General features: G+C 37.7%; 1 protein-coding gene across 4 annotated transcripts in view; it reads right to left on the reverse strand.

Annotated features, from left to right (window-relative positions):
• The window catches only part of ZMYM4 (zinc finger MYM-type containing 4), a 50109-nt gene extending 26555 nt beyond the window's left edge, over positions 1 to 23554 (reverse strand). Inside the window, exons 1-9 of one of the 4 annotated variants that reach the window (XM_032227451.1) lie at positions 22402 to 23222; positions 21838 to 21913; positions 6268 to 6331; positions 4568 to 4613; positions 3383 to 3910; positions 2544 to 2611; positions 1604 to 1774; positions 1199 to 1277; positions 496 to 748 (exon numbers count right to left, since the gene is read on the reverse strand). In XM_032227451.1, the coding sequence (XP_032083342.1) occupies positions 496 to 748; positions 1199 to 1277; positions 1604 to 1774; positions 2544 to 2611; positions 3383 to 3910; positions 4568 to 4613; positions 6268 to 6331; positions 21838 to 21872 (1244 nt within the window). In that variant the 5' untranslated portion in view covers positions 21873 to 21913; positions 22402 to 23222. Of the gene's footprint in view, positions 1 to 495; positions 749 to 1198; positions 1278 to 1603; positions 1775 to 2543; positions 2612 to 3382; positions 3911 to 4567; positions 4614 to 6267; positions 6332 to 21837; positions 23223 to 23422 lie in introns of those variants that run through there. The other 3 variants (XM_032227454.1, XM_032227452.1, XM_032227453.1) reach the window with 3 other exon arrangements.
• Between the last annotated feature and the right edge of the window lie 443 nt (positions 23555 to 23997).

Raw genomic sequence — 23997 nt, forward strand, 5'->3', positions numbered from 1 at the left:
GTCAAATGCATCCTGGAGTAAAACTGCTTTGGTCTGCTTACAAAATACTAGGGAAGGGCTTTCCATAAAACAAGATCCACCACTAAGAAGACCTATGGCCTGGTCTCCACCCCATGAACCATGGAAGGAGGGGTTGCTGCAATAGACACTGGGAGACTGGACTTAATTCTGGCAAAGCACTGCCTCATTTATCCAACATTGTCTTATATATCCCAGAGGTGTAAAGGATTTTAACAAGCTCTGCTTTATTATAAGAAAATTAAAGCACTACAAAATGTAACTGCCACCCCTTTGGGTTAAAGCCCTGTGGAAGGCAGGCCATGAGGCTTTAACTCCGACTATGCTGTAAGTCCAGAGGAAGAGAGTAAAACGTATAAGGAATCTAAAGGTTGGATTCCAGCTGATCTTACGCTTGTACTGATATTCTCCCCTGCTGTTTTTACCAAGACCTTTAGGACCAGGTGGGCATTGAGTGAGTCCCTTATCTGCCCTTACTTTGAGCAGCTGGAACAGGTTTTCTTGGTGAAAGGTTGCGGTCGGGCAGCTGGTACAGTGTATCCCGTGAGGCACAGTGTGGAACAGAAGAGCTGAGTCGAGCCCTTTCTTTGATACGCCGTCTGCCCCTTCTGCAGGATCTTCTTGCATCCTGAACAGGAAACCCGAACGGCCGTACTTGGGACCGAAGGAAGTAGCTTGTTCATGCCAGAGGATGGCGTGTTAGGTGGGAAACCTGAGGTCAGCTGCGGAGCTTGCCAAAAAGAGAACACACACACGCAATGCTACTGAGGTTGTCTTCTCATCTGTGGAATCCCATTTTAAGATTTACTTTACCCTGCCGGCAAATGCATTCCCCACCCTCTTCAATCCTGACAGATGAAAAAGAAAAATTCAACAACCCTATTTAATACATCTTACATAATTTCTCCAGGCCAACTTTTCTTGATCAAAACAATTCAACCTATTTCACAAAGCTGTGGGGAGAAGATAAAGGGAGGCATCCACACATGCAGCCTTGAACTCCTACAGGCCAGGTAGGATATAAACTAAGTGAGTAAGCACACACCAATACACCTCTAGAAGATGCCAGGTTGTGGAGAGCTAGTCTTGTCTATGTAAAACATGTGAAATTGTTTCTCCAAACAACTGATGGACCCAAAATGTCTGTTAATTCCCACCCAGCCCAAATCTTGATCCTTACCGAGAGGGCTGCCACTGACAGAAAACACAGCACTGATTTTCAGTTCCCCTTCCTGAGTTTTTGGCTGCTGGCCATAATCCTGAAACAAAATGGCCACAGATGAAATTCCAGCTGCTGTAACCAGAAGCACCCAAGCCCCTATCTAGAATACACATCATTTAACCCCAGTGCAATCAGCGACATATGAGGGTCCCGTTGTAAATATCCCAATCTGTGAAATGCCTTTTCCTGCCTTTAATGCATTTAAAATTCCTATGTTCCATAGGAGTGGCTGATTATTTTGGGGTCTTCTATGCACCATTTAACCATTGCCTATTTACAAGGGCCTATAATCATTGAGCGAATCGCAAAACTCTCAATGCACCCTCAAAACAACACGTGCCCGAAACCAGAGATGGATCTTACCTCAGTACTGTCTGGTTCATCCTTAATTTTATTGAGTAGCCCCGGCTGAGGTGCCATAGCTTTATCGTAGTCATTATCCAAAGGCTCTTCTTTGATTCTAATATTGGACGCATAGGAGTTCCCGTGCTCTTGGCCAACAGAGTCCTTATTAGCAAACAGGTAGTTAGATTCCTAGAATGTAGATGTGGGAAATATGCTTTAGCGTTCGCATCAGGGCTATGCAGTGCCTCAAGCTTTATTCAGAAAAAGTGCTTTGACATAAACAGGGTGAGGGGTCTGAGCTTGCTTGTTTTCTTGCAGATGTTTCATTAGCCAAACTAGGTAACATTATCAGATGTTATGATGTTAACGATGTTACCTAGTTTGAGTAATGAAAGGTTCTGCCAGTGGGCCTGGGAAACCCAGAGCGGGATGGAGACCATTAAATGACTCATGTGATCTGCTGTCACCTGGGTGGAGGGTGATTTTATTATATCATACTATATTAATCTGATTCTTTTTATTAGTTTTATTGTTTTAAATGTGGTTTTATATTCTGTAAGCCACCTTGAGTCGCCATGGGCAAATAGGCGGCAATATAAATACAATAAATAAATAAGTCAAATAAGCTACTGTGTTTGTGGCCTTGGTTCCATTTTCTATCCCAGCAATATATTCACTCTTCTCCTGGCCTTTCAGTTGCATCCTATTCTTTTGTAATTTCAGAGCGAAGCACCCTATGGTTACCGTCTAATCACCCCACTCTTCTGGGACATTAGAACAGTTTGAACAATCACTAGCTAAAGGTACAACAGCACAACCAAATTCTTACAATAATCCTAGTCTCCAGAATGTGTTTTATGGCACAAAACGTTATTTTTATTAAACATATATGCCATCCATCTTACTCTGCAAAATGACTCCTAATAAAAGGAAAAACTTCACAAGAGCTGCTACTTACCCTGAAGTTAGTTTCTGGTGTTTGCGGTGCTAAATGTGTCCGCAACGTTTCATCTACTTGATTCACAACTGAGGAATACAGAAAGTGCAATTAGTAACATTTTTTTAAAAAATCCTTGATTGACTGTGGAAACCCAAACCATTTATATCAACATCTTCCAAATAGTGAGTGAGTGAGTGAGTGAGTGAGTGTGTGTGTGTGTGTGTGTGTGTGTGTGACTAAATCGAGTACATTTCACATACTTCAATGTGTTGGGGGAAAAGACAACTTATTCAACAGTGCTTCAGTTTCTTAAACTTGTGGAACTAAGAAACTTCAAATGTTTAAAATAAAATTGAATCAAGTGGGTCAAGAAAAGGCATACTGATCCAGATGGCAGCAAGGAAACCACAGAAGTCTGAACAGCAGACCACAAGTTGGAAATATGGGCTAGACTTTTGCTGCACAATCCAGGCAGCCCTAGACAACTAGTAATGTGGCCCCACAAGATAATAAAAACATAAAAAATAGAAGAAGCTTGTTACTTATATACATTAACTACATTACATATTTTATATGCGACCCCAGACAATTCCTCTTCACTCAATGTGGCCCAAGCAAGCCAAAACATTGAACAACCATCATTTACAGAGAAGATCCTTGTAGGTGTCTCACTGATCTGGTTCTCATAATGTGCTAGGCTAACTAGGATTTGTTGCAAACGAGACCCCACAATGGCTGAAGTCCCATGCTAGCTGAAAAAGAAGAATCCATGTTATCTTGAGTGTGAAGTATGAGTCAGTTCCTGAAAAAAACAGGAGCGCTGAACTTTCCTAGGAAAACGGAGTGAATATTATTACCTGATTTATCGAGCAAACTGCTTTTCAATCTGGAATCCAGCTCTTTCGGCATTTTTTCCAAACGTTTGTCACGTTCTTGGAAAGATCCTTCTCTGGTTTTCTCCTTTGTCAAAAAAGTGTCTTTGCTATCATCTCTTGCGATGCTAAAGTCTTTCCTCAGGGATTTAAAGACAGAGGGTCCCTTGTCAAAAGGGGGAGAGAGATCCTTCTGGATCATGTTTTGCATTTGGGTGTCTTTTTCATTGTCCACCACATGATCCCGGGCCCTCCTCCCATCTCCCCGGCTATCTTCAGAGCGAAGGGCAGAAGAGAGACCATCCTTTGGAGCAAAAGTCTGCTCTTCTTCGTTGTCACTCCCAACCACAGGGATTCCTGCAAGGTCTCCTGAGTTCAGGAAATAATCACTGTCATCCAGCAAAGAGTTTGTGGATCCTGTCCGGCTCTGCATTCTGTAAGGGATGCTGTCAAAAGCAGGACTGAGGTTGTGGACTGTCTTCTCAGACATCTCAGAATCTATAATGTTTGTACCTAAAGAGGGGAAGACAACAGGATGTCTTTTTTAAAAAAAGTACTCTAAATTTAGAGTCAGCTATAACATATAGCTGAACTTACTCATAATTTTTTTAACGTGACTTGTTTGACATAAACATATTACCAATTAAGACTATGATATTTTTGAGAGGAAGTTATTGATAATGTGCACTTTTTAAATTATGGGTACAACTTTTATTAAATTCTTTCCAGTCATCAGTCCCCCATTTTCAATTAGACTTTTCTCACACTTTGTGAAAAATAACTATGGTAATAGTAAAAAACATTTTTGTGTCTTTTCCAAATCTGCAACATTCCTTTTGAGCCAGTATGACACAAAATGAAAATACCATATTAAAAAATAGCTTCACTACAGATTTAAAGTATGTCAGAAGCTATCGCTCTCTCACTATTAATTCCTGTGGGCTATATTCCCCCAGGCAAAAGAAACTTTGTGCCCATTGGCCTAATCCAGCTGACCAAGCAGGAGAGGTTTTGATCAAGATCTCATTCTCATCTTTACCAGCATAGGTAGCATTTACAGGTGCCTGGACTTTTGGATTATCTTAACAGAAACATTTGTAACTCATACATGCATACACACAAACAAAATGGGGTGAAGGAAATATTTCATGAGCAAACGATTGCACTCACGTTCTTTTTCTGTGTTACTAAACACTGTATCCGTTTTGTCTTCAAACTGCAGAGGTGGGAAAAAAATTGCATTGTGATTCCGGCTGCTAACTGTCTAAGGAGATTCTCAGTCATCCAGGTCATGGTTGTCCCAAATATGCTTTTTTCAAGAGGCAAGTAGACTTTTAGGTTTTCCCAAGAAGCTTCTTGGATGCAAAACGTCTTCAAAGAAAAACCAGAAAGTCCAGTTGCCTCTTGAAAAAAGCAGCTGTGGGTGATTCTGGTTGGTTTAATTAAGAACAGAACATTTTCTCCTTCTTTATTATCCAATTCTCAGTACAAACACTAGAGTTTGGGGTTATCTGGTGAATAATCCTGCTATATAAATAAAAGAAGCAGACGTATTTTCTAAAGTTTTGCATATAAAATATGGAACCACCTGCTATGTAAGCACTAAGGCTACTTTAAGCTCCAACAGATGTGTCTTAAGATGCTACTCTACATCAACTACTCTTGCTTGTAACTTACCATCTAGGCATGCAATTTTCTTTGATTTTTCCAGCCCAAAGCAAAATGGAATATAATGAAATAGACTCATCTTGTGCTTATATTGCTTTAAGATGCATTTCAAATGAGGAATTGCTCACCATATGGGTTTGTGGTTTTTTAAAAATCATTTGTCACTGTAGGCAAGCCACTCTTTGGATTTCAGTCACACTGAGCATTGAAAATTAAATCATGTTTTGTGGTGAAATACCACAGCATGAACAACAGTGAAACTGAGTGATGTTCAATTTTTTCTTTCTAGTACAATTCATAACAAGATAGTGAAATGAAGAAATCTACAGAAGACTTGCTGAAAAGGGTGGATTAAGCACAGAAAACAACAGTGCTCAAACCAGCCTCCTCTCAAATCTATGCAGCTGTGGGAAAGATAAAATTAGAACCAAGTATTCCGTGAATAAATCTGAAATCCCCCGCCAAGCCCTGTTTTCTGCAAACTAAGGATGCAATCAATATAAAATTCCCTGAATTGTCAACTTTTTACTCTTTTAATTGTGTGACATTCAAAGTACCCAAGTTGAATTGAACAACAAACTGGATTCAAAACGATTTGGGACTGTGTGTAAATCAAAGCTGAAGGATCCTTGGTACTCTACAAGCTTGGTTGTTTTCTGCAAATTTCATTACTCAAACATCATCAATACACAAGCTCAGAGAGCACCAATGACCCCACATTTCAACTCTGAGCTACAAATATTCTCCTTTTTTTAACAAATCAGAGACTTTGGCATTCTGTAAATGTGATTTTGACTGAAATCAAATTATTAAATTCTGCTTGTGATTTTCTAATTCTGTTCTTAGTTTTTTCAAAATAGTGCATTTCATTCAACTGCCCTTAAGGAAACCTGTTGTAAAGTATCTACATTCCTGAGACAGCACCTGAATTTATTTGTTGGCCTAATTTTCTCAATTATGACCCACAGTGATATTTATTATCTTCCATGAGAATGCAGGGGAAGAAATGGTATACGCTATTGTAGCTACATAGACATGGCGCATAACACTTTTTCTAAATGTTCTCATTAAACAAGAGAAAAATCTTATGTAAATCAATCTTATCCTCCCTTCTGGAGTAATTCTCTTTATCCTCATATTATTTTACAGTTTAGTATATTTTAGATTCAACCCATCAGAGACTTGTGGATAATTTTTCATACCTGAAGACATTCCACAGATTGAAGCACCCTATGCTGCCACTTGGAACAGGCCTTGCTTCTCCACCTGTTAATGTATATAAAGATTATTGTTTTAGGAAGAAGTTTGAGATCTGTCTCTGAACACAAAACATTTTTGTTCAAATAAAACATCATAACCCTTGATTACCATTTCTTATAATTATAAGTTGATATGAAGAAATGATTCTAGATACCATATATTAATCTCCGTAAGATAAGCAGTAGTAGCAGTTTGATCAGCTTGTTTGTAAGTGCAATAGCCACACCATTCAGCTTTGGATATTCCATTTTCTTCATAATGTCAGCCTCTGCTTTGCTGCTGCTTCGGCTGCCATGAAACGGGGAGGGAGGGCATGGTATTTGGGAGGGGTTACTAATTGTGCTGGAGGAAGATTCTGGAGCTCAGCTGCCTGTCGGACTACGCATGCGTAGGAGGTTCCCGCCAGGACTAATGGCACCGACATTCCATCTTAGTGATGCCTTTTGAAGTTATCTCACACCTGACACTTGGGAGAATTATGATTGGACTGTAACTGTGATGCCAAGGGGTGGGGAATGGGTTATTCTATATATCAATCGCTTTCGCGCCTAAATAATCAGTCTTCGCTTCGCTATGCCTTTAATCATTTATAATTAGTAAAAGTACACTTGATTTCTACCTACGGAGTCTCGTGGTCTTCTTTCCTAATTACCTAATGGAGAGGTACTGACACATACATTCTAGAAGTAGAAGCAATTAAAAACCAGACATGCCACCATCATTGCCTGTTGTCAACCCAGTAAGAGCAGCAAGTGACACAAGTCGGTACAACCTGTCCATTCTCTCTGGCCACCCCTGCCCTCGGGAACAGCATTCCTCATGGATATCTATATAGCCATATTCCTGCTAGCTTTTAGGAAACCTCTGAAGATCTGGCTCTTTCAGCAGATCCCAAAGCAGCATAATTTGGGGTCTGGTATCTGAGTTTGACTGAAGCTTATATTAGTATTTATGGTTTCCCCATTGTGAGTTGTTAACAGTTGCTATGATTAACCTCCTTTTGTTTTGGTTTTAAGGACATATTTACTACATGATTATATATTGTCTAGAGCTGTCACAGAAACAGAGGTGGTTGATAAACCAATAAAATAAATACCGGTACATCATATATGACATACTTTGCCAGGTCTCTATTTCTTAATTTCAAGATGCATAGATACTCTATTACAAATATGCTTCCATCTTCTCAGTGATTGCATGACCTCTGTAGATGCCATACACCAAACAAACAAATAAATATCCTTCTAAAAATCTTTAACTGGAACACAACACTCAAAATCTTTCCATAAAGATTTTTCCTATAACGGACAAGAGATGATCTTTTCTGATATTTACTCTCCCACGCTTCTGGCATGCAAGATCAAGGTCTACAGATGGCAGTAGAGAACAGTAAGTTAAGAGACAGACAAGCAAAATTTAGAACTTCGAAGCATAGGATTAAAAAAACATAGGTGTAAAAAAAACAGTACTAAAGAACTGACTTTATATTCAGTGAAAAATCTGCACTCAGGAGGAATCCAGTTAATCTATCAGAAGAGAAAAGGAGAATCTTGAGAGCTGCTTTCAAAAGATCTTGGCAACTGCCAAAAACAACTTTGATGTCTTCCTGATAGATTTTGTAAGAACATGAATGGTTGGGTTATTGCTGCATCTTCTTTTAGTTCCATTCAGTTCCCTTCCAAGAGCTTCTGGATTCTCCCCTACCTCTGGTTCCCCTACCTCTGGGATGAAAATAATTTAAGTTTGGACCCCAGCAGACTACCTACAGTAGCCACCAATACAGGTGGGCTGGAAGGACTTTTTTCTTCTCCTTAACTTTGAGCAAGATCTTTTAGGGACTTCCCCCAAAATATGACACCCTCAAAGGTTGAAGGCGTCATCTAGCATCTGCACTCTTTTTAAGTTTTGAAACACAGGTATTTCCGCATAGTAACCTGCAGCCATGGCTAAGAGCTTCAGTCAGTTCCAGGTAGTATTAATTTGGTCTGGGCAATTGTTTAACTATTTGGGAGACTGCCAGTAGTGCTTTAGGAATCATTTGTAGAAACTGTTTGGACCAGGCAGTAGCACATCAGTTTATAGATTTGTAATGGAAAATCATTTCTTTTGGCTGTAAGCTTATCCAGAATTGGTTTTTTTAAAAAAAAGATTTGATTGTATTTATTAAACAGATTTATACAGCTGCCCAACTCACAGACACTGATTCTGTGCTGGATAGCTTACAACATTAAAATCCACAACATAAAACCGCACTTTCAGAGCAGCAACAAACACTCCCACCAACTTCCTTGTCCTATCTATATCAGACTTCTCCCTAACTTTATGTCCTGCAGATATGCAGGATTATGACTCCTATCATTCAATCAAGACAACTATGGCTCCCCAGGAGCAATCAATTAACACAAATGAAAGGCACAAGATTAGGAAAGAGTGGCCAACATAACACTTTTTTGAGATGAAACATAGGGGTTTTTTTAAAAGGCAAGCTGGAAAACCTGTTGTTTTCCCTGAGTTGTCCTTTTTGGTGTTCTATAAAAGTGGATTTTTAGCCCATACTTAATTGTTTCATTTTAGAACAGGTTTTATCCATTTAGACAGTTTTATTTTAATTAGCATATTTTAGAAGGGTTATGTTTTGATGAGAAAGCAAATAGTAAAGACCCTTTTCTATTTTTGAGAGGCATTTTAGCTTCTCTTGTTTTTGCTTCAACAAGATTTCTTATACAGCTTTGATTCCAGAATGTTAAAAGAATAAAACTAAAGTCTAGTAAAATCATTTAGATTTGATTCTAAGATGTCCTAAAAATTATATATTCTATTATTACTGCTTTAGAAATATAAAATTTGAATTCCAGTACAATATGTTTGCAAAATGTAACAATGCATGGAAAACAAAAATTTTAGTAAGTTAAAAGTGAAAGTGGAAATACTTTGCTTGTAAAATAAATACATTTGTTATTGTTTGGCCACATAGTTTACATGAGAAAGGATACTATAACATCTTAACAACTTGGTGCTGAAAATACAAAGTTCACAGTATCTCAGCTGAACTCAAATTGCTCTAGTCTAGTAACACATGAAATTCACAGATGTTGTTACTATGTATAAAAAACCAAAACCAATGAGTGTGCTCATGTTCCCAACTTATACGTTTGTTGTGCATGTTAACTGCCAAAAAGAATGACCCCCAACAACATTTGAAAGAAATGAACAAGTCTTTTCAGACTATGCAAATCTGGATAATTTTAGGGTCTTTTAAACATAAAAGTAGTTATTTCTAAATATTTTAAAAAATAAACTGTTTATTGTTACAGTAAAAGAAAAGCATTCCATAGGAGTTTTTCAATAAAACTTGTGGTTTTCACTTACACATGCATTTATATCCAAATGGAACACTGATCTGAGTGAAAGCTATATACTTCTATAGAAAATTTTATGCTTACACACTTCCAAAAGATGGGACTGGTTAAAAAAAAGTTTGGTTTAGATTGCAACAATCAAACCAAGGTTAGGTTAGTACATTACATGGAGCATTTCATTTCTTGAAATAAAGCAAAAATAAAGCTGGCATTAAAATATTACTATATTTTGTGCAAGAGCAGACAAACCTGTTCCCTAGTAGGAATCAACTCCAAAATTTAAGAGACCAGGATTGTCACCAAGTCAAAGTGCCAGCTGCAAATGCAAAATCAACTCACCATTCAGGTGATTCCAAAATCTTGTTCTTTAATAAAGTTTACTTCTGAGTTCCTGAATAAGTTATAGCAATTCAATTCCAACTTCTCAAACTTTTCCATCCCCCTCCTTCAAGTGACATAAATTACTTCTGAGTGAAATGTAATAAAAAAAAGTTTGATTCTTTCTCACTTCATCCACCGTTCTGGCGGTCAACAGGAGTCCTTTGGCCTGTTTTCAATATTAATCCAAGTTTTATAGCACTGCTTTTTTGTACCTCATTAAAAGAAAATGTAATTCTTGTGCTAAAAGTTCAATTTATATATCTAGAGGACAACCAGTTATGAATGGTTGCTCCAGACCAAATTCTCCTTTGCTTCTCACTATATCAAAATCTTTTCTCCCACCTTTGGTTTCCTGTTATCATACTTTTTGTGTTAAGAAATGCTTTTGGGCCCCAAATTGTGCAAAACAGATTGTCACACACACACACACACGCACACACACACACACGCACACACAGACACAAAAGCTGGATATGACACTATGTGATCGGGCTTGATAAATTGACACTTAAAACTTGATCTGATTTGTGATATCTTTTCATTGTATTTAGCTGTAGCTGCCTGATTAACGTTGGGGTTATTGGATGCGTACCGCTTTACAGCCCCTCTAGTGACTTTGGGATGACTTTGACGATACTTTTTTCCAGCTTCCCTTAATTGTCTTCTCCTAATCGCATCTGTAAATCTTTTCCTGCATTTTTTCCCTCTCTTCCCTTTAACTGGTGTTACAGTAGAAGGAACAGATTCGTCTGAACTGAGGAAGTCAGGGTAAGAAGTGAATTGGGGCTGGGACTCAATGCAGGAGAAATTCGGTTCACAATCCATTGGCTGAGGGGTGGCCTGTGATTGAAACTCATGAGGGAATCTCTCTCTTGCCGCCTTGAGTCCGGAAGCAGTTCCATAGGTGGAAGGCGTAGACATTTTGGTGAGGTACCAACATTTAATACTGTAAGGAGCCCCAGACCGCTCCTGAGTGAAGGAGTGGAACGTCTGCCAGTTTGAACTGAGGTAACGGAATGTGAGGCAACTGGCAGTTGGAACAGATTTGTTTTCAGGTGGGGAGGGGAAATAGAATGTCTAACTCCTTAGCATCAGAAGGTGTTAATTATTGTATAAGAAATACTAATGATCTGATGGCCATAGAAAAATCCTTTCTTAGCGAGCGCCTAAAAGCCAAGAGGAACATACGTGCCAAATTTCACGTATGTAGACTTTAAAGTTCTGGAGATTTCATGATGAGTGAGTAGTACTTGGCTTTTATATATATTTGTATTTGTGTGTGTGTGTGTGTACATACATCTATACATACACACATACATATGTATAGATATATACATACATACATACATACATACATATGTATATCACAGAACTGAGTACACCCCCTCACTGTACTAACTTTTGTTGCCAGCTGTTTACACATTAATGACTGTGTGTGGGCGTTATTTTGAGGGGACAGCATATTTACACAGTTATACAAGCTGTATACTCACTACTTTACAAGTGTCATTTCTTCAGTGTTGTCACATGAAAAGATGTACTTAAATATTTACAAAATGTGAGGGGGTGTACTCACTTTTGTGATATACTCTGTGTGTGTACACACACACACACACACACACACTGTTGAATTAAGTGAAATCTTACACATCCATGAACAAAATAAAAAAAATTGTTTTAAATTTATTTTAAATATACCATATGCCAACACCAACACCAAAATCATTCAGGAGATCCTGGATCATATCTTCCAACTTATTTGCAGCCATGGGGTTGGGCGGAGTTGAAAGCAGAACTAATCCTTTCTGCACAAGAAAGGAATTGCATGTTAAATGGTCTGATAACTTTACAAATAACCTTTTTAAAGGCACAATTGTTATCTTGCCCTTTTTGCAAGGCAAAGCCTAAACTACTCTCCCATTTAATTCTCACACTTCTTTTAAACAAACTGTCCTAGTAACATTAGGCAAACATAAATTGGAATAAAGATGTCCTGTAATTTAGTATATATCATCATCTGTTTGCTGCAAGGCAAACTTCTTTTGAATATTTCTGAATTATATTTCTGGAGAAAAGTATTACTATATTTTTATATGCTCTCAAAATTTTTAATAGAGCCATGACAGTTTAATAAAAAAGTTGAATATTATAATTATGAATTCTCTACGTTACATGTTTTCCTTTGGTCCTATAGTTGTAACAGTAGAAAAACTAAATTAAAGAAAATACATAAATAGGAGGCAACTGATTGGAAAAGAATGAATGCAATAAATGAAGTTATCTTAACAGACTTAATTTTCATTTCAACATCACTGATGTGTAAATATTAGATGGGTAAATATACATGTTTATGTAAATGAATTTTACTTGGAAATGGGAAATGTAATGTTTACATCAATACTTCATGAAAAGAAGAATGGACTTTAAAAGACATGAGGTGGCAAGAATATAGAATGAAGTTACATTAGCAATAATTTGGACCTTATTTTTCATTATACAGAATGCATAGTGCAAGGTCCATAAAAGGAATTGCATCTGATCTACAATAACTAATATACACTATTTCAAAAGAAATACCCCATAAAAGATACATCAGGACAGATAATATAAGTGAACAGTTACCCTAACATTGATATTACTGATATTAGAAGTGCTGTGAAATGTAAAGAGTTACTGAAGTAAACATGGATGACCATGTAAATTGTTTAAATAAATAATAAATAAACATGCAACTATGAACACTCAAAATGTGCTTCTCCATCTGCAATATGGAATTAAAAATACTGGTCTACTCTACAGGGTTGTGAAGATTATGAAGTCATTATGTTTCAGAAGAGCAATGTATAAAAATAGAAATACTGGAAGCCTTCTTGTATTAAATGAATCAACTGATGCAACTAAGTACTGTTAAAACTAACCAGCAGTTTCAGGGAAGATAACATTCCTAGTAACTGGCCCCAAATGTCTTTATCAGACAGTGATTACATTTAATCATCTTTTCCCAATATTGTAACTTTTTATTACCCCAATTCCATGTGGAAATAACCAAAACCTTGACCCCATTAGGATAGGACAACATTGAAATGTAGAACAAATATTCCAAAAGCTTTTAGACACTACATATTTAATTCAAATCTCTTAATTTTTGTAACACAAAAATAGAAGTGGTGTATCTGAACAAATTGAGATGGACAAGACTGACACACAGCAACAATTTTTTTTTGGGGGGGGGGAGGTCGATGACCCAATAATGTTTTACTCCATTATAGCAAGTTCTGAGAACTTAGTATTTCTTCTGAAACTGAAGAACCATAACAACACATTTTTCAACTTGCATGTAGCATGCTTTTAAAACAAACTTCTTTTTTTTAAAAAAATGTGCAGAATAAGCAAATCATTTATTTAACAGCATCAAAATTTCAGATATTCCTAAACCCTGACAAAATAATGTCTAGGCAGTAGCTCCCAGCCCTGGGACACACTGATGAGGGGGAGGGTAATAATGTTAATCACTTTAGTCAATATCACAGTCCCCTCCCCCTCCCCTAGGCTTGAGAAACTCCCTTTATCATTCAGAGAAACCATGGTCATTCCACAGGCAAGTGCCTTTTCGGGGAACCTTTGTAGGGTATCAATTCCTACCTTCATAGCATCTAAAGAGAGAGGAGAAAGAAGTGCAGTGGGTAACAAAGAGCCAGCCTGCTGCATATACCTGCTGCAGGAAAAGCAGCATTTCCAACAGGAAGTGAACCTCTAGAGGTCAGGACAGCCATAGAGCGCAACTAAGAAGGGAGCTTGCTTGAGCTGTGAACTCAGGAAGGTTCTGCTGGAAGTGTAGAGCCCCCTAGCATTAGCAGCTGTTGCAGCGGCCCGTGTCTAGCGCCAGCCGATCAACCACCAAAACTACAAGGGGAGGGTTGTTGCATGCTCATCCTCTTCCCTGTCTCAATACAACCTGCCCTCTTTATTCAAGAACATTCCCAGCAAGGCCAGCTCAGCTAAAAATGAGTGGATTGTAACTCCCCACTTAAAGGAGCTGTTCAAGGCAAGTGAACAGAGAAAATTCATGTTTTCTCAAGCAAGGCAGTCAGATGGAAATGTTGAGTTGTTCAAATTGTTCAAGAATAGGATGAACCAAGTGATTAGGGTAAGAGTTTTAGGGAAAACTACATATTTTGTAGGTAATAATAACAATATCAGTATCTTGGATCAACAGTATTTTTTTTAATTAATTCTACTTCTCTTTCCTTAACGGCAGCTTGACAATCAGTAGTTAAGGTTTGTCAAGATATGAAGAAAAATGTCACAATATTCAGCAGCTATTTTAAAACAACACAGAGAAGTAATACGGGGAAAATTAAACCCACCACAGAATTCCTCAAGGGCATGCATGATTCTGCTATTTACACTGTAATAAATGGAAGATACACACAAACATACACAGATACATGTTTGAAGCTGCTTTTCAAAAGGGACAAATTCGAGCTAGTGCAAATATGTCAGCAAAATATTCCAGCAACATTAGATCACTAACACAAAAGAGCAGCTATGTAATTTGGACCAATACGTTTTAATTCAGCTTTGTATAGAAATGGTTATTTTTTAAAGCACCCCACTGAATTTATCTTTATGTGTGAAAAAATGTAATTATTTTACATTTATGTTCTTCCTGAAGGAGGAGGAAGATTACTAAAATCTTGGCACCCTCCACATGCTGGAAGTTCAATATGAGCCATTTGTAGTAATTATACCTAGCTTTTCTGTTCTATTTCAGAAATAACTTGTTTTCCTCAAACACTATCAGCAGTTTTGCTCAAGAGAGGAATGTAATCAATGTCTGGGATATGCAGTGATTCCTTGTAGTAGGAACATTGCTTTGCTGTTGTTTTATCACTCTTTGTTCCACTTCCTCCAACTATGCTCGTGGAAGTTCTAAGTACTAAGCATAAAAATACTTCAGTCATACAAAATTGGTTTTTCTAGATAAAACCATGGGTTGATCTGTAAGTCTGGAGATACTGATAGCTATGCTATCCATGGAATCAGGCAGCATTATTTCTCAGCCATACCTGGAGAATCCAAGATTTAATCTGGGCATTTGTTTGTTTGATTTTTTTTTATCTTCCCTTTATGAGTTGATAAGTAACTCATGGTGGCAACATACCTAATACTCCTTCCTCTTCTTATTTTTCTCCACAACCCTGTGAAGTAGATTGGGCTGAGAGAAAATAATTGGCATCCAGCAGGCATTTATGTCTAAGGCAGGACTAGAACTCACATTCTCCTGGTTTCTAGACTAATACCTTAACCAGTACTCCAAACCAGCTCTCTATATGGAAAAGCCCCTCCATAGCAAAAGAACTGCATGGGGAAAGAGTAGGAGCATATGTATATCTCAATGTAATCCCCCCACCTGAAAAGAAACCACTTATTCCATAAAAATTTAGAACAGTAGACCCTTGGGTCATATTACAAATGGGTTTTGGAAATCCCCTCAATCAAAGACACCAAAGAATAGAGGACAAAAAATCGAGATTGAAAATCCCCTTGAAGTTGATCCAGTTTTTAAAACGTGGACAGAAGATTTGAGTAGCAATTTCACTTATTCAATATTCCCAATCTTTTTGAAAAGAAAACATCCCACACACACAGACAAAAAAAACCCTCCAAGAAAAGCATCCAATTAGGGTTGGGGGACGGTGAGGGGTGCCTTTCTCTGTCACAAACACATTCATAGCCATGGTTCCTAATTTTTGTCCAAGTCCACTTGCCAACAACATTGCCAAAATTACTATAACAGAGTTGCAATTGAAGTTTATTTTAGATTGTCAAATTTATGAACTGTGTTGACACAGTTGATTTTTGTGGATGACCCCAAAGTTTTAAAAGAGCTAAAAGCAGAAGGGGGCAAAGAAAGAGAAAACAAGCCTTTTGTTGTATGGATCTGGGGGGTGGGGGTGGAATGAACTCATTCTTGCTATAAAAACTCTTTCTCTCTTGAAACTGCCATTTGACTCATGGAATATCTGTGTATTCCCCCTATACAGGAAAAGATCATGCCAGAAAGAGGAAAATCTCATCAGAAAAACATCCACAACTATCAAGAATGAATTGCTTTCCTTTAAAAAAACAAATCCAATCCTCCCATTCCAATCCTCCCTCTCCCCCCTTCTCTCTCACACTCCCTAATTCTGTTACACATTGATCATACTTTTCCTTGATAACTAAAATTCCATGGGTTACCATAATCATTAAAAATGTAAAAGCCTCATTAATCTGAGAACATTATTTTTAAAAAATCAAGAAACCCACACAAACAGAATCATTGATAGTCAAGGCAGGAATGTCAAATACATTATGGTTGGTTGCACAGTCAGCGAGATTATTATTGTTAGCAATGATGTATGTAATGCAGCACATATTTCAGATCCCAGCAGACCAAAACAGTCCCAGATCCCACATGAAATTCCTGACACAGATCTCCTGTATCACACATTCTGGCTCTTTAGAACCAATAGCCTGAAACAATTACAGGCTTTTGGGAATGACTACAACATTGCACACTGCATGTGCTTAGTATGTTCCCAAATTCAGCTCTCCTGCCAGACACATCACAGAACCTGTAGTGTATTCTTCTGTGTTTGGATCACAATAAGCATCATTTTTCAATGAACAGTTTCTACATCCCCTCTTGCAAGCACTTAGGTTTTTGGAAAATCAAGTGACAAGTTTGCCTATGCAAACTAGGCCTATGCAGGTAACTCACCTGTGTCCTCTCAGGGATTACTAAACTATACTACTAAGAGCCTGGGTGATAGAACTGTCCAGCATAGGAAAAGGGGTGCTTTGGAGAATTGATTGTATTCTGCAATGTTCATTTAAATAATGTTATCTTTGATTATCTGGTAAGTGTCTAAAATAAAGGAAAGGTCATTTCTGAACCAAGCTCAAATCCTGATGAATGCATGGGTGATCTATGCTGTTGTATTATTGGCATAATATAGAAATGATTTCTTATTGCTTTCTTGTGGGATATTTTTAAATTTTCCAGTCTAGTGTACAGCCCTGGGATTTCCAAAATCTCCCCAGATCATAAAGAGGCTGCCATTTGCTATGAATTAAAGAAATAGAAAATAACGATTATGCATGAATTCAAAATATATTTGGGTGGGTTTCAGAATATAATCTATTCACCTCATGATTGGGCACATCTGCTGGGTGAATTTGGTAAATGACCACATGAAAGCCATGCTATTATGCTTTTATAGATAAAACTTTGGGAATTACTGAGATATATCCAAACATGTGATGCACAGAATTAAAATATGTTTTAAATAAAAACATACAAGCATTTGATGGTAAAAATATTAACAGTGGTTTTTGGTAAACAATAGCTAAAATAATTATTTCGCTTTTCCAATATGAATAATACATTTAACTATGCTTTCATCTTTCTTCCCTCTCACTTCTACATTATGCAAGCAATAGCAATAGCAGTTAGACTTATATATCGCTTCATAGGGCTTTCAGCCCTCTCTAAGCGGTTTACCGAGTCAGCATATTGCCCCCACAATCTGGGTCCTCATTTTACCCACCTCGGAAGGATGGAAGGCTGAGTCAACCCTGAGTCGGTGAGATTTGAACAGCCGAACTGCAGAACTGCAGTCAGCTGAAGTGGCCTGCAGTACTGCACTCTAACCACTGCGCCACCTCGGCTCCATCCGATTCCATCGGCTTATAAATTTAAAGGCATGAATTACCTGTAGCCTACTAGGTGAAAAGTAGAATACAAATAAAGATATAAAAATAAGAAAATTAGCTACAAAAACAATTACCTTAAGCCAGCAAAGGAGTGCACACTGATTGTATCCAAACTTTTCTTTTGATAAGCTGTATTGTCATATTTTAAAGGAAAGTGAAACGACATATTTTTCAAAAATGAAAAATATCTCCAATCAATTAGTATAACATTATCAAACTGGGAAGTGTAATGACTATATTGCTAGTCAACTTTGAAATTAAAACTTATAAATGTACAATCACATGTAAATTAGTACAGATCTTCAGGCACACTACAGTAATGTTTCCACAAGCCTAATATTTCCCTTAAAGTCTCAGTAAGATAAATGTGCTTTATTTACTGAGTTATTCCATCTTTAAAAAATATAAATATCCCCCCAAAAAACTATTGGGCTATGCTTTAAAGGTTTTGCAATACGAAGTTTAAGATAAGGTAATAAAATATCCTTGGTAGTTGAATAGTGTAATCCTTGGTCTGTAATCCTATTTAGACATTATGTAAATAAGCCCAAATGAAATAACTGGAACTAAATTCAAAGTAGAATGGTATAGAACACGTTCACTCACAAGTTCAATTCCTTTTCACTATTAAAAAATTGTATCATATATTGATACAATGTAAAAATAGCACGATTGCTACTATTTTAGCTTGGTTTTACTAAACACAAATTAAAATTGCTTTAATTTGAAGCAATTTTACATATATATTTTTGCAGACAATATACACTATACAATGAAGTTAAGATTTCTGAAATCAAAGCAGAAAACTAATGCTATAACTTGTACGGTTATGAAAATATAGGTAAGTCTTCATGTACTGTAGAAATACAATTATACAGTCTTTAAGAGTTTGGCATAACCTATTTTGCTTCCAGGCCATGGGGAGCAACTAAGAACTACTTTTTTCTAAATGTAATACTAATAGTAAAACATTCTTCCCGATTGGCACCTTCCAGATGTGTTGAGACTGAACATTAGCCAGTTATTAGATGCTAATAATTAGAGTGCAATAATATATCTGGAAAGCAACAAGCTACAGAAAATTGCATTACATTAGACTAGCAAAAAGAATGGAACACTTTACAGTATTATGCTTTCATATTTTGTATTTGATTTCAGTCCTAATCTAGATTTGAAGCAGCTGAAGTTGTTTTGAACATATGGCACATCAACTCTCTTCGCCAATCAAGTTGGTGCAAATAACCAATTCCAAATAATTTGCTATGAACAAGCCCTCTCAGCTATGCCATATTTTTGCAAATTATATGAACTCAATCTCTTAATAATTGATGCTTCTCAGTTTTGGCCAGGAACCACAATTAATTAGAAACTCTGATTTGATTCTTAATATTCAATAAAAGTTGCCTGCTTTTTCCAAGGCAAGGTAGTATAAAAATTAAATTACATTAAAAAAAAACAAAGCCTCATATGAATTCAGAAGCTTGGAAAATTTAATTTCAACATTACTATGCAAGACTGACAAGCATAAAACTTACCAACACAATCATAATCATATTGAATATTCTTTTCTGTAAAATGTTTAGAATGCAACAGTTTTATGCAATTCTCATTAATTTCCCCAGCAACTCCTCTAAGATAAATAATTAATATAATGGTTTTACATTCAAGGAGCAAAAAAAAAGCATTCAAAGCAGGCATGGTAAAGGTATTTCAAATTGAATCACTATCAATAACCAATTTAAGAAGTTGAAATTTGATTTATTAGCAAAGCTGAGGGTAATCATGGAAAATTTAAATAACATGATATTCTGCCTTTGGCAAAATAACAATAACAGCTACATTAATAACTAGGAAAGTAAGATTTTTACAGTTCTGATTTATTACTCTACTTTTTTAGAGATTTCTTTCTCTTTTTTACTGGGTTTTTTAGTCTTAATTTGCAAAAAAAAAACCCTATCATTTTTCAAAATTATAGTTCATGTACTTCAGAGACAAAGTGAAAGACGGGAAAAATGAGAAAACAAAGACGTGAAATTGCAAAATTGTTAATCCAAATTAATCCAGACATGTAAAGAACCACCTGCTCTGTAACCAGTGTCTGAATTTGGCATTAAAAATCTTGGCTCCTTATAGACACTTTCTCCAAAGATTTTCTCCAGATTCCCTCATTATGTTAGGTGAAACATATTGCTATACTGGGTTGCGGTCACTATAAAATATTGATGCTATTAGAGCCTGGCCCTTTTTTGTGACCCTCACCTGGTCAATCAGGTGTCTATTTTCACTAAGTATTATTGGTTTGATTCTTTTTAAGCTGATTTATAGATTAAATAATATCTATCTAATGAACTTCTTTGGCAATTAGTGGTAATAATATATAATAATATCTTTCATGTCCAAAGAATACATTTTAAAAGATATTACATGATTAAGATTTGTACTCTGGCATGACTACAGTTTGCCTTTTTCATGGGTAAAATTATGATTTGTCCAAACAAGCTCATGTAAATTGTTTTTATGTTGGCTTACTTAATAAAAGCTGTTGTCATTCAAATAATATGTACTTTATTAAACTAATGACTCCATTCACCAATTATAATACTGAACATGTTGCTTAATAGTTATTTAACATTATTATGTTGGATTTTTTTTTCATCCTAGAGTTTTTCCTACAACACTTTCTTTTTTTAGTTTTGGAACAGTTGAATATCGATCCATTGGTCAGGGCAGGAATTGATGGACCCGCTTATTGCCCATCGCCCAAGCCAGACATTATGCACTGAGAGAAAGGGACTTGCTTAAAATCATGCAGCTGGTTTTCATGCCTAAAACAGGACTAGAACTCCCAGTCTCCTGTCTATGGAGATTCTCAGTCATCTAGGTCATGGCTGACCCAAAGGTGCTTTTTCAAGAGGCAACTAGACTTTCTGGTTTTTCTTCGAAGACGTTTTGCTTCTCATCCAAGAGCTGAAGAAGCTTCTTGGATGAGAAGTGAAACCTCTTCAAAGAAAAAACAGAAAGCCCAGTTGCCTCTTGAAAAAGCACCTTTGGGTCACAGTCTCCTGGTTTCTAGCCAGTGTCCTTTAAAAAAAAGTGCTATAATAGATTCTCATTCATTTAGGGAAACTTTGATTCAAAACTTTCCAGAAATCACATTTCACTGATAGAAAGACAGTTTGATGGGTAATGTCTATATTATTATAGTGGAATAGTAATTCTCAGCACTTTAAAGTTTTATTTTTCAATGAAGATTATTTCCTTATTTCTCTAGAAAAGCTACAGCAAGGAATGAAATATGTAAAACTTCATTTATAACAGAAAAAATAAACTATGAAATGAACAAATTCATTTGACACTAGTGTAAAAGTTCTAAGCATGTATCATTTTAGGATAATTTAGAATCACAATGAGACAATTACTTGCCCAGCTACTCAAATCTAAGTTTGACTACATTACTCAGGGCTAAAATAAAATCTGTAATAAGTACAAGAAATTTTATCTTTATTAGCTACTTGAATTAAAATGCAGTTACATTATTATCTCGACAGCTAATCAAATGAAATATATTTTTCATTGACAAGAATAAACTATTAAATGCATGTGATATCTGGCATCTAATAAAAGTCTATTTTTACAAATTCTGCATTAATTATAAGAGATGTCATCCAACTTGTTAGTGACACAAAATATTGGCATAGATTTCAAGTTGCCTTTCCATTCATATAAAAGAGACAATTGTCTGTAATTCTTCATCTAATTGCAGAATACTATTTGCAGCCTCTTTACATATTTCACGAATCCCCCAATTCTCAGGAGTTAATTTTTTAGGGAGAAAAACCAAAGCCCCTTTCCATGAACTTAAAATGGTTATATCTTTTAAAAGATCCAAGCCAAAGCAAATGTTATTGATAGGAAATATCAATTAAAACTTGTGCTAAAATTGTAAGCAGCTCACACACATAGCCAGAATTTTCACCTTCATCCCAAACACAAGCACATCAGCAGGCATACCTTCTATTTGATACAGCAAACTCCATCTCTTCCATGCTATGACATCACAAAACATAGGTGGGACTGCAGCAAAATTCTAGTGGAAAAGGCATGTAGTTTGACCAGCAGGAGAGAAAGTTTAAAATAGATTGCTCAATTACATACTAGTTTCCTTCTCTGTAACTGAAGAACTTCATTTGCCAAAAGAATCAAAATTTCATTGCCAATAGCAGGATTTTGATATTCATTGTAATTTTATCCATTTTTTTAAAAGATAAGATTTGTGGTTTAATTTCTTTTTTCTAACTAGGGACTATAATCTGAGCACACTGATAAAACCTTTTTACATAGTTTACCCTGCATATTAATCTTAGACTGATTAAAGAATAATGTCACAATGAAGTGCAAGTGCACATATGTGTGACAATAATTCCAACATGCTAATTTAAAAAGGAAATGATCAGACAGTTTAGACTACAAGTCGGAAACATTACTCATTATTACATTCCAGTAATATGAAATAGAGCCAACACCAAGATTACATGAAATTCCCATAGAAATACATCCCATTAATGTCACGCTCACCAAGCTGAATCCACCTGTCCATTTAGCCGAAAAAAACTGATGTTATCCAGTATTTGGCAAGTCACAAATTCAAAGAGGTTTACTAGGCTGAATATCACAAAGGCCTCTTTTGAAGGCTCCAGTCAAGGGCCAAAAAGGAGAAATAATGAAAATCAATACAAGTCATCACTTTACTCTTTTAAGAAATACTGTAATCTAGCAGTATCCTCCCAAGAGGGTTGCAGAGGTAGATACCCAAGACTTTTAGCATGTCTTTTAACTGTTAACTTACCAATGCCTTTTGGCTCCACCATTACCAAGATGTTAACTCACAAGGATAAATCTGAATGCAAATAACCCTTTAACACACACACCCCCCCCCTCAATTTTCTTGGTACCAAGCACCCTTTTTGCCCATACACATATCCTCTAATCTGTCTTCCTTTTACCCATGCTTCCCCCCACATTATCCAACTTTTCCACTCTCAGCCTTCTGTTACCTTTCAGCTGCTCAACTCTTAAGGGCCTTCTCCCTGGGACAGGTGCATCCCGCATCACCATGTCCTTCTTTTCAACATCTTCAATGCCTTCTCCCAACCTGCTCGATCTGCTGCCCCAAAGAAAAACTAGTCCATGAAACTCCTCTCTGGCTTTGCTCTAACAAAGCTTCGCCCATCCCCCAGGATCCCTGATTCCCTTTACTCCCTTTCCCTGGCACCTAAGGGGGCAGGACTCCAAAATGCATGAAGGCCACCCTCCAAAGACCCTCTGGCAATGACCCTTCCCACAATTCCTTTCTTCAGCTCTGCAAGGCTCTCATTGCCTGGGTCAACACTGCTGGACCCCCACGCCATCCCCAGCTCCACCCCCACCCGCACCAAGTCTTGAGGCATCCCCTCCAGCCTCATCCATCCCCCCACCTCCTCAGGGACCCTCCCCACATGTCTTAGCTCCACAACCTCCCTGGACTCCATTGGAACCTCAACCAGGCTCCCTCTTCCCAGATCACCTCCTGGCCCCGCCCCCAGTCCCGCCCACTCACTCTGGCGCGCGGTCCTGGCCCCTCCTCCTTGGCCGCCGCCATTTTGGGGGGGGCTCCGCCAATGGGGAGGGGGAGGGGGAGGTTGTCCTCTTCCTCGCTCCCAGGCCGGAGGGGAAGGGGCGCGGGTGCCGCCCCCCTCAGAGGGCGCTCCGGGGAAGTTCACCAAGCCGCCTTCGGCAGGCGCGCGAGGCGGCGGGAGGGCTGGGGCACAGCACCTCCCTCAGGAGCTCGAGGCGTCCAAGCTCTCCACGGGAAAAAAAAAAAAAAAGAAGAAGAGAGAAGAGAAGGAAAGCAACCAAGCCCAAAACTGAGGCGACGGTCGGCTGGACCTCCAGGCCGCGCGACCCTCTTAAAGCTGCAGAGACCTGCCCAAGCCGTGAGGGGCGGGGAGAAGGCTAGTGCGCAGGCGCCCAGCGCAGGCGCACGCCCCCTCAGCCATAGCCCTGCCCTTTTCTTTCGGGCCCTCCTGGTCTCCTCCCTTTCGCGCCGGCGCAGTCGAGGCCCGTCCTGTGGAGGTTGGAGCACGTTAGGACTGGCCTTAGAATGGCGCCCTCTTAAAGGGCCACGCACCCCTC

This window comes from Thamnophis elegans, chromosome 12 (assembly GCF_009769535.1).
Source record: "Thamnophis elegans isolate rThaEle1 chromosome 12, rThaEle1.pri, whole genome shotgun sequence".
Lineage (NCBI taxonomy): Eukaryota > Metazoa > Chordata > Lepidosauria > Squamata > Colubridae > Thamnophis > Thamnophis elegans.